General features: G+C 58.1%; 2 protein-coding genes across 3 annotated transcripts; one reads left to right on the top strand and one right to left on the bottom strand.

Moving 5' to 3' along the window:
* Positions 1–1403: 1403 nt before the first annotated feature.
* On the bottom strand, positions 1404–5846 carry STX10 (syntaxin 10). Of its 2 annotated transcripts, XM_004277441.3 has the most exons (9): positions 5556–5845; positions 4146–4541; positions 3736–3905; positions 3469–3563; positions 3330–3392; positions 2284–2391; positions 2083–2189; positions 1891–1985; positions 1404–1788 (listed from the first exon to the last, which is right to left on the bottom strand). In XM_004277441.3, exons 2-9 carry the CDS (start codon positions 4178–4180, stop codon positions 1712–1714), a joined length of 750 nt encoding a protein of 249 aa, XP_004277489.1. In that variant the 5' UTR covers positions 4181–4541; positions 5556–5845; the 3' UTR covers positions 1404–1711. The 2 variants fall into 2 exon arrangements, with proteins under 2 accessions (XP_004277489.1, XP_033257167.1); XM_033401276.2 differs by lacking the exon at positions 3330–3392 and having other exon boundaries at positions 5556–5846.
* Positions 5847–5878: 32 nt separating this feature from the next.
* Positions 5879–8891, top strand: IER2 (immediate early response 2). Its single transcript, XM_004277440.4, has one exon. The coding sequence runs from the start codon at positions 7250–7252 to the stop codon at positions 7919–7921; it is 672 nt and encodes a 223-aa protein (XP_004277488.1). The 5' UTR covers positions 5879–7249; the 3' UTR covers positions 7922–8891.
* Positions 8892–10820: the final 1929 nt, after the last annotated feature.

Below are 10820 nucleotides of genomic sequence, written 5' to 3'. Positions count from 1 at the left end.
GGGTGGCCAAAAAACAAAAAAAACTGGAAGAGCTGTAGGGCCCTGAGGATATGAGTGGGAAAATGTTCTAACAACCGAAATAGAAAAGATGCAACGTGCCCTAGGGTCCCATTGATTCAGAGGTATCTCAAGCAGTGTGGGAAGACTACTGACAGACCTTAGGGATTCCACCAAATCAAAAGATCTTTGCTGGGGAGGTGGACAAGGGGTTTCATCTCCGCCCAGTCCAGGTCTCACCACCCCACGATGATTGGAGGGAGCTCCAGACTTCCTTGGGGCAGATGATTGAGGGTGACTCAATTCACAGGGTGACTTGGGCATGCTTCAGTAAGACCAGCCCCCTCTGGAGTCCTGAAGCCCAGCTTCAACCAACAGAAAGCAGGGGTTTGGGGGAGCCAACAGCAGCATCAACAAAAATCCTCAGGTGACTCTGGTCCAGAATCACTTCAAGTAACAGGAAGTCTGCCTGTCTTAACATGTAGGCAAGCCCAGGTAGGTGGAAACACTGTCAGACTCCCAGAAGCACATCTTTTTAACCCCAGGAAGACTTAGAACCAAGTGTAGAATGGATCAAGACAACCTGAACCACAGCATTAGTGGTAGTGGTTTTGCATTTAAAAAATAAGTGTGTGTGTGTGTGGGGGGAGAGCAGAATTCCCTGGCGGTCCAGTGGTTAGGACTCTACGCTTCCACTGCAGGGGGCCTGGGTTTGATCCCTGATCGGGGAATTAATATCCCAAAAGCCACATGGTGCGACCAAAAAAAAATAATCTGAACATATTTGGTTCTCTGACAAATCAGCCTAATGGAATGACAGACATCCTTGTAAGAGCACTTTACAATGTATAAATGAGCGACTGAGAAGGGTGGGCCTGATGCCTGATTACATAATGCTCAAGACGGAAACATTTAAGACAATAAGTTAAGATTCACAGCACTTACAAGTTTACCTGGCTTATAGGAATCATTTCTCCTACTCAGGAAGGCTCTATGGCAAAGCCCTTAAATTGACAAATGCTTTCTTGTTAGAGTGACCAGGTGTATGAGGGAGCCTAGTGGTACTCAGAGGCCCCTCGGAAGTGACAGCTCAGTTCCACAGCTAAGGGACTCACCTACCTACCTTAGACAAAGAACAAGCAAAAGACGTTTAGGCTGAACTTCAAAAGCTCAAGAAGAATCAGTGTTTGGAATTTCGATGGTAATAAAATTATCCATCATGAAATCCAAGAAATAAACCAGAACAGTCTTTTCTGCACCAAATATCAACCATTGAAATTCTTAACACACACATGCACACACATGCACACCTGGCCCCAGCGTGTGCAAGCAGGGGGCTTAGAACAGGAGCTCCCATTCAGGGACAGCCACAAGTTCAGATCGACACATCATACGATACAAATGTATATAACAAAGGCTGGGATTTTATTTCCAAGTTGACACATGTAGAAGGCACACGGGCAAAGCGATGGCTTTGGGGCACGGGAAGGAGAGATGGGGAGGGGCGTGTCTGAGGTCCCCCTACCTCCACCACCCCCTAAGCGCACTTGAGACAGAACCAGTGGTGGGGGCTCCCACCCAGGGCCATGAGGGTCCTACTGGCTCTGGATGAAGCCTTGGGACAGCTCCCCAGGCATGATCCCCCTCCTCCCAGGGGGCAAGGCTCTGCTGAGCCCCCCAGCTGGAGGGACCAGCTTCCTGGGGAGGACCAGGATCAGAGAGAGAAGAACAGGATGAGGGCCAGGAGAAGCACCCCCAGCAGCACCACAATGGCACACCACTGTCGGCGGTCTGGGAGCAAGAGGGTCAGAGTTCACAGAGGGGAGGCAGCACCACCCACAACCCCCTCCCCCCACTGCCGAATTGCCCCCCCCCCACCTCCACGGGACTCACCACTGGTCATGTGGGATACTTTGGCCATCTTCCTGAGGACCCCATCCATCCGGGACTGGGTATGGTCCATCTCATGAGCAAAGGTGTCCAGCATACTGCCGAGATCAGGAGGTAATCAGCCCCTGGAGGGTCTGTGCACACCAGTGCAGCCGGGCAAGGGTTCCTGGCCCACCCCCGGGGTCCTGGCCTCACATGCCCTGCTCATCTAGCTCCTCCCCGACGCGGCCGGACATGTGTTTCAGAACCTGGATACTCCCAGACACCATTTCCAGTTGTTGGTCCTGCTGGTCCATGATCAGCTGCAGGTTGGAGGGGTGGGAACTGCGGTCGGCAGGGAGCCCTGAGCTGCCTGAAGGCTCCTCCAGCCCGGGGCCTCCAGCCACCCACACACACCTGCTGTGTGGCCTGCTGCTCTTCAATGTAGCGAGAGGTGGTTGAGACCACACTGGCGTCCAGCAAGTCGCTGGTTGACTTCAGGGTGGCTGGCTTGCCTGTCAGCATCTGTGGAGGCCAAGACCACAGGCTCAGGGAGGGTCGCCCACTCACGGCAGAGACAGACAAGGTTTGTGGCAAATTTAGATGGTGGTTTGTCAGGAAGGCAGTCTCTGGAGTGGGACGGCCTGGGTTCCTCAGAGCCACCACTTACTAGCAAGGTGACCCCGAGGCCATATCACTTGACTTCCCTGTGCCTCAGTTTCCTCATCTGTAAAATGGGGAGAGCTATAATTCCTGTTTCCTGAGGATGGAATAAGGATTTAATGAATTAATCCAGGGAGAACACTTATTATCCTATAAACACATGTATTTAAGAATTGAACTTTAATACCCAAAGCAGCACACATGGAAGGCATGTGGACCCTGCTATAGGACTCCAAGCTGCTGCAGACCTCAGCCCTCCACCCTCCCAGACCCCATGTGGGTTTAATGGGTGAGGCTGCTGTTTACAACATGCAAGAACGAACACACAACACAGAGGGAAAAGGTGTACAGACAGAGGCAGCAGAGAGACTGCGCACAAAAGGCATGAGTGGGTACACACGTGGGGCAAGCACACCCACAGAGGAAAATGGTGTGCATGCACAAGGCAGGTGGGGATCCACTCAGAGGTCAAGTTCAGAGAGGTCAAGTGCATACACAGATTAAAAAGGTAAGCATCAAATCCTGAAAACAGTAACACAGAGAGCTAAAAAAAAAAAAAAAAAAGAAAGGAGATAGGCCACCCCCCCCCCCCACAGGAAACCAGTATAGACCCACAGGAGAAGGCAGAAGAGATTATACACACAGAAGGAGCTCACATCCAGAAAGAGCAGGCGGGTAGACAGCATGGAGACAACTGTGCACAGAGAAGATGAGCACTGACACAGAGGGTGGCTTGCACTCCAAGGGGAGGGTCACCCCGAGAGACAGGGGGTGAGGATACTGGGTCGGGATGCCTTTACCTCTCTATTATTCCTCTCCATGAAGGCTATGGCTGCGGGGCTGACCATATGGTCCTTCATTTCCTAGGGGTAAGGACAGCATCAGAGAGTAATGATACCCTAACCTCCCCACCCTCACCCCACTGGAAACTCTCTTCACCTGGACTGCTTCCCGCATCCTCTCCACAAACACCTTTCTCTCCTGCAGGTCTCCGGCTGGGAGCTTGAACTTGCCTGGGTTGGCTTCCACTATGCGTAAGCCGCGAGTCAAGAGTCAAGGCCAGAGCCCGACAGAACGCCCTCCTCTGCCTCAAAGCCCTCAAACACCTCCTAGGTGTCCAGCCTCCCCGAGGGCTGGCTCCCACGGCCCACTGCCACTTCAATGGGCTCTCCCATGCCGCCCTCCAACCCCCCCCCCGCAGGATATCGATGGTCTCCTCCAGGTCCTCGAGGTCCCACTCGATGCTGCGCAGGCCATTCCGCAGCTCATTGGTCGTCCAGTCCAGCTCCTCGCGTCCGACCGCCGCGCCCTCATGCAGAAGCTCACACCACCGCTGATAAAGCCCGCGGGCCGTGTTCACCGCCTTCTGCACCTCGCTGCGGGCAGGGGCACAGCGGGCGCGGCTGGGGGCAGGCGGTCCTCCCTCCCACCACTGCGCCCCCAAACGAGCTGGGGACTCAGGAGACCCTCATATCCCACTGCGTACCCCTCCCACACGGCCACGGGGCGATCCCGACGGCGGTGCCCAGAATGCCTGACATGCTCCGTATGGCACGCGGGCACTGGCTGGCAGGGGGACAGCACACCCTCTGTCCTCCCCCATCGCTGTCACTCACCCTCGGACTACAAAAAACGGATCTTCGAGCGACATGTCACGCCCCTCACCCGCCCGAAGCCAAGCCCCCTCCCCTCTCGGCCTGGGAAGCTGGTTCCCTCCAAGAGGTGCAAAACGAGCCGTCACCCCCGCCCCCGTCACGTGACCACTGCCATCATTGAGAGCTGGGCCGCCAGGAGAGAAAGAGAGGCCTTGGCAGCCCGAAGTGCGGAAACATCCGCTCTCTCTTTCGCCATCTTGGTTGTGGGCAGAGACGGCTTCCTGTCTGCACGTACCGCCCCTTCGCGTCCTGGTCCCCGGAGGTGTCCTAGTTCCGTCTGGCTGGGTTCGACTCAGAGCTCCAAATCCCTCGGTTCGAGACCCAACCTCTCGGATTGTTGCTGCGCAACCTGTTTCCCTTCCGGGCAATGTAAATAATAATAGTCTCCTTTAAATCAGGAGAGATTATGGCTGGGGAAGGGGCTCATTCAATTTGTAGATCATGTTCATGGGCTCCCTGAGCCTGCACCTAGATCCTGTCCTAGGAGATGGGAGATGAGAGATGGTCCCAGCCCAGGGTCGGGAGTGGCAAGTTTGGTAAGGAGTATTGGGAGAGGTGGTATCCCCACCTTCCCGCGGGGTCAGGGTGAAGTGTGGGGAGTTCTGCTGGACTCTCTCCTCCTCTTTTTTCCTGCGGAGGAGGGACGCCTCGAGATCGCCCTAGGGCGGGTTGGCCGCGAGTGGGGGCCCGGAGATGCTTCTGGGGGGTGAGGTCTTTCTGGGTGCGAGCCTGGGGGTGCGGGAGTGGGTGTGGTGGTGGCTCTGAGGATGATCTGCAGGGAAATCCTCTGCTTGTGAGGAGGGGTCAGGAATGTCTGGAGAGGGACTCATAGGGTCGCCACCTGTGTGACAGAGCCCTTCTGTGTAGGGTCTCCGGGAAAGCACTTTTTTTTATGGGGGCGGGAGGCAGCTGTCGGCTGAGTGGGGTCCTGATCTCTGGAGCGGGATGTCTGAAGAAGTCCTCGGAGGGTCGCCCCCGTTGTGTGTCAGATAGCGTCTGGGCTGGGGATGTCATTGTGGAGTTTCGTGGGGGGGGAGGATGGGGGTGTCCTCAGCAGGTTGCCGTAATATGTGGCAGGATCGCTGAATGGGGACAGTTTTGGGAGAAGTCTTTTAGAAGAGAGAATAATTGTTGTTTTCATGTGCCGGGGTTGGGAGTGGGGGACATGAGCATGCTCCAAATGTGAACGAGAAGAGCAATTTTTTGGCGGAGGGGCAGGAATACATGAGAGGGGGCCTGGCAGGGTGTCCATGGGGGGGAGGGGCGGGACAGGAATGTAGTGGTCCTCAGGGAGTAGCTGCTTGTGTTGGCAAGGTCTTTGTGTAGGTCTCTGGGAGATGGCGTCAGTGTGAGCCCTGAGGTGGCCCCTACCTGCCGGCAGGGGGCTTTCCGGAGGGGCGTCACACCTTCCTGGACTCCGGAGGGAAGGAAGCGAAAGTTTCTTCTCGCTCTCTGCGGGCCCCCCCTGGACGCCGCTCCTGAAACCGGGGGCTCCAACCAGCTCTAGCGGCTGGGAGAGGGAGAGCGGAGGGGGCCTGCCAGGAGGGTAAGGCACCACCCACGCCCGCCCGCTGGCCCGGAAAAAGCCGGCTGAAGTCTTGTATAGAGATCCTGGCCCCAGTCCTTATATGGGCAGCCGGAAGCGGCTAGCGCGCATGCCCTACGTCATTACTTCCAAATATAGTTGTGGAAATCTGGCAGATCTAGTGGCGGGAAGGTTCGCGCACCGGTGCGGGGGTGTGTGTGTGTGTGTGTGGCGGGGGAAGCCTCCCCTTAAAGGGCCCGCACCACGAGTGAATGGAGCTGTTCGAACAATTCTGCATTTTCTGAGGAACTGGAATTAGGTTTTCTTGGAACTGTAGTGCGTAGCGGAAGGTGGGGCCGATGTTTTCTATCTGCTCTATCAATGCGTGGCTCAGTTTCTAGGTCCTATTCCAACTCCGCCTCCCGGGAAGCAGAGGCGGAGAACGTCTGCGTCGTTTGGGGGACCGCAGCCACATGTTCACTCGGGCTGTGTTGCGGCCGGGTCCTCCGCCTTACGAGCTCCACGCCCATCGTGGATTTCGTGCCGACGGAAACTGGGGTGGCGGAGGGGGGATGCTCAAAGAGGAGCGCAGAGATGGAAGCCTGGGCTGCGCTTGTGTCTGCAGACGTCCGCCGCCCGTGTAGTGGGCAACTTTGACCTAGAGCCAGCCAGCGTGTCCCGCTTTCTTAACTGCTTCCAAACGAGGGGAGTGACGGGGGCTGGCGGACGCTGGAGAGACAGGAGAGCTTCAGGTTCCAGTGGTCCCCTTTCACCGCCGTGGCTCATTTATTCGTTTAGCAAATATTGGACGAGTCATTCTGCCTCGGTTTCCTCACCTGAAGAAATAAGATATAACTACCCTCCGCGGAGTGGAGGTGAGAGATCAATGAGATGTTTGTGAAAGGAAAGCCTTTAGCGCCTGGCACGTAGTAAGAGCTTAGTAAGTGTAAGCATCGTTATTGATTAAAAAAAACAAAAACAAGACATTAATTAGGCGCCTGGTAGATGCTAGGCACAGTTCCCATGGGGGATGTATCAGTTAGAACCCAAGTCTTCCCGGGTGCGAAGGGAAACGTGCCGCCTACGACCCGCAGGGGTCTCCAGACGCAACCCGTGGGTGGACCCTGAGCCCCACCCACGGCGCCTGTCCCCTGGGCCCGCGCGCGGGTGCAGTGGGGGGCCCTGAAGAAGCAGACCACCCCGAGAGCTCAGCTTGGCCTGGGGAACGCTCCTCCTCACACGAGTTCGGGTCCCTTTTCTTTGCTCGGTAAATTCCACCCTGTCGCTTTAAGGAGTCTTTCGCCTCAGAGCTGTGGAAAGCCCGGATGCGACTTTCTGATTGGGCGGGGCGTCTCAGTGACTTCACTTGAGGTACAAAAGGGCCCGGGTGGCGGGCGCCGGGGTAGAGCGTCCTGGCAGCGTCTCGGCGTGGGTTGACTTGTACAGAGAGGCGTGAACGAGCGCCTTGTCCAGTGTGCACCTGCCACCTGCCCTGCCCAGCCGCGTGTCCCCGCCGCCTTCGCCCCTCAGTCAAGCAGCTATGGAAGTGCAGAAGGAGGCGCAACGCATCATGACCCTGTCGGTGTGGAAGATGTACCATTCGCGCATGCAGCGCGGTGGCCTGCGGCTGCACCGGAGTCTGCAGCTGTCGCTGGTCATGCGCAGCGCCCGGGAGCTCTACCTCTCGGCCAAGGTGGAAGCCCAGGAGCCCGAGGTGCCCTTGCCGCCCGCCGGCTCCCCTGACCCTTGCCTGCACCCGCCGCGGGAAGCGGAAGCCGCAGCAGAGGTAGCGCCCTGCGACGGTGAGCAGCCCTCTCCGGAACCCATGGACACGCAGGAGACACCGAGAGCGGAGGAGACCCCTGCCCGCAGTGCCCAGCGCCCCGCCAAAGTCAGCCGCAAGCGGCGGAGCTGCAGCCTGAGCGACGGTGGGGACGCTGCACTGGTCCCGAGTAAGAAAGCCCGCCTAGAAGAAGAGGAGGAGGAGGAAAGGGCCTCTTCGGACGTCCTTGATCGCCTGCAGCCCCCTCCAGCGCAAGCGGAGGGCGCATTCCCCAACCTGGCGCGTGTCCTGCAGAGGCGCTTCTCCGGCCTTCTGAACTGCAGCCCCGCCGCGCCCCCGACGGCGCCGCCGGCGTGCGAGGCGAAGCCGGCTTGCCGCCCGGCGGACAATATGCTGAACGTGCTGGTGCGGGCCGTGGTGGCCTTCTGAGGGTCCGTGAGCGGCGCTACCAGAGCCCATAGCGCGGGCCGAACCGTCGGCCAGAGTGAGCAGACCCAAGGCGAGGCCCACCCCCGGGGGAGCGCCCGTGGAAACCGTGGAGAGGGGCAGCCGCCCTGGCTGCCGAGATGCCCTGAGAGGGACTCTACCCACGGGGTGCCGTCGCCACATGTGTGCAGCGGCGACACCAAGAAACCTGAGCCGGGGGCGCGGGCGTCTTCCCCCAGACCTGCCGCGCCCACAGGTGCTGTCTTAACGGACTGGGATATGGACCTTACGCTCTCCTTCTGGGACTTGGAGAAGGGAGCTTTGGTTCTTTAAACTCCTCAGGGTCGTACTTTATTTTTTACTGGGGGCTGTGCTGCCCTTTCAAGGTTTTTCAATAGTTGGTGTTTGCGTTTCCAACCTCAGAGAATTCCAGGCACTTCCCTTTCCCCTCCAGTGACATACTTGTGCAAGCGGTCATCGTTGCGTCATGGGCAGACGTGGGGAGCTTCCTGTTGTCTTGCGTGGGTGTGAGGCCTGGGAGGAGGATCTGGGGTGTGGACGCCCAGGGGAATGGGAGGAGGGCGGCCTGAGTCACTTCGCCTCCGCGTGGTGTGGGTTATTGCCCCGAGCCCCTACGCCTTCGGGGGCAGAGGGCAGATCAAATTTCAGGTTAAAATTTTTCTCATCTGGTGTGTGAGAGGTGGGAATATGTTGACAGTCTCAAGCTTGAGCCTCCCTCAGACCTACAGACACAATCAACCCAGACGTTCCTGGTATGAATCACGGAAATGGGGGGAGGGGGTTGTTCAGAGCGCTGTAAAGCTGAGCTGGGATCAGTTGCTGGTGAGACTGGGCCAGTTTTGGGGGAGGGGGGTTCTGTTTACCTTTACTGTGGTGGATTCTGTTAACTCCATCTGTCTGGCCTTTTTGCTAGAAATGCCAGATAGGAAAATAAAGACCATTTGAAGAAAAAGTCTGTGGAGCCCGTCTGGTTTTCTTCCCTGGTGGGGGAGGGGCAGGGTTAAGGGGTCAGGAGCTGGCTGGCGGCTTGCTGGGGCCCCAGAAACCGGTCTGACCGGCTACCACGTGGGCAGAGTGGGCGGGAAGGGGCCGGGCGCCTTTTCTTTGCCAGAGCACTGAGTGCTGATTGCCTGGTGCTCTGACCTTTCCTTAACCCTCTCACGTTTGGGGGTTCCTTGGACATTCTCCTGTATTTCTGGCTGGGTCAGAGTGCTTTCCGAGTTCAGACGTTTGGGGGATACTTTGGGTACTGTGCCCGCAGCAGAGTCGGGGGACCACACCTCCTTTGGAGACTTGAAGGATGTCTCCCAACAGTCCTCCCTCCCCCCCCCCCCCGCTTGATTAACTGAATCAGCAGGGATCCCACAACTGGGGTGGAACTGAGGTGAGCTTTGGAGCACACTTTATGCCCAGTTCCAGTCCCTGGCGGTATAACTGTGGTTCAGGCTAGGAGGTGTGCTCCCAGCCTCAGTTTCCTCATCTGCAAAGTGGGCCTCAACAGCTTCCCTGCGAGGCTGTGGGTTTAGAAATTCCCGTGGGAGCGCTTGTTTGCTTTGGCCCCACCCCATCCCCAGGTTAGCCCCCCAGAGAGGAGGAACCCCTCACAATTTCCCCAGTGCTGGTTTAGGAGAGCGTTTGTAGATGTTGCACTGGGACTGGGGGGTGGGGGATGGGGGCTGTTGGGAGGACAAAGGAGCCGCAGGTGCGGGCGGTGAAGGCGGCGGGAGGCGCCGGGAAAGCTCCCGCCCCGCCTCCAGACGGCAGGCTCCGCCACGGCTGGCCTCCCGAGACCCGGGGGACCTGACCCCGAGGGTTGAGGGAGGAGGGCGCAGGGGAGGGGAGGCCCCGCCCCCGAATGCCCGCCCCTGGCTCCCCTCCTGCGTCGTTCACTCATCGCACTCCCTCCTCCCTGCCTCCCTCAGGGCCCCTCAGGGGAATCTCGCCTCCACCGCAGCCCGTTTCCCTCCCGGGAAATGTGAAAGACTTTAGTGCCGCCCACTCGGGGGACCGACCCACAGCTCCGCAGTGGGATGCTGGGGGACTGGAGCCCCACACCCCTCGCGGTAGCTCAATGCGTCCGCGTGGGGGCAACTCCCTCGAGAACCTGGCCCGGCCCGGGAAGTCCCCGGCGGCTGGGGAGGGGCATCACTGCGCATCCTGTCGCAGGAACCGCCGGGCGCTTCCTTCCACGGGAAGCTGCTTGGCCGACCCCCGCCCCCGCCCGGGCCGCCTGGGGGTTTCCGGTACTCGGTCACTGGGGGCTGAGGGCTGGAGGTGATGCTGTGGGAGACAGGCCAAGTGCCCCTCACATACATCCGCTTAACGTATACCCTTCCCCAAGACCCCATTTCACCCATCAGAAGAGACAAAATTGAAAATTTGTCACAACAGTCGACACTGATGAGCCATGGACTTTCCACGCCATTACATGGCATTGGGTTATTGGGACAAGCCCTCTGGGGAATAATCGATTGGACAATAGCTGTGAAAACTAAAACTGTCACAGATCTCATAGCCCGTGGATCCCCACGGAACCTCAGGCCTGGAAAAAGAGGTTCCAGAAGGGTATTCACTACAGCATTGTCCAAAATTGGCACAAATTGGGGACTTCCCTGGTGGCGCAGTGGTTAAGAATCCTCCTGCCAATGCAGGGGACATGAGTTCGAGCCCTGGTCCAGAAAGATCCCACATGCCGCGGAGCCACTAAGCCCATGTGCTACAACTACTGAGCCTGCACTCTAGAGCCTGTGAGCCACAACTACTGAGCCCGCGAGCCACAACTACTGAAGCCTGCGTGCCTAGAGCCCGTGCTCTGCCACAAGAGAAAGCACCACAATGAGAAGGCTGCTGACCGCAACTAGAGAAAGCCCGCTCGCAGCAA

This window comes from Orcinus orca, chromosome 3, assembly GCF_937001465.1.
Source record: "Orcinus orca chromosome 3, mOrcOrc1.1, whole genome shotgun sequence".
Classification (NCBI taxonomy): Eukaryota; Metazoa; Chordata; class Mammalia; order Artiodactyla; family Delphinidae; genus Orcinus; species Orcinus orca.
Note: the sequence above shows the minus strand (reverse complement) of the source record. Positions and strands in the feature narration are given on the sequence as shown.

Bases quoted from the DNA above. Each gene is read 5' to 3' on its own strand.
- STX10 (XM_004277441.3), bottom strand. From the start codon at position 4,180: ATGTCGCTCGAAGATCCGTTTTTTGTAGTCCGAGG. The intron at 3,564-3,735 runs ATATCCTGCGGG...CTCGCGGCTTAC, and splicing joins GGACCTGGAGGAGACCATCG to GCATAGTGGAAGCCAACCCA. The intron at 1,986-2,082 runs GTGAGGCCAGGA...TGATCTCGGCAG, and splicing joins GAGCTAGATGAGCAGGGCAT to TATGCTGGACACCTTTGCTC.
- IER2 (XM_004277440.4), top strand. From the start codon at position 7,250: ATGGAAGTGCAGAAGGAGGCGCAACGCATCATGACCCTGTCGGTGTGG.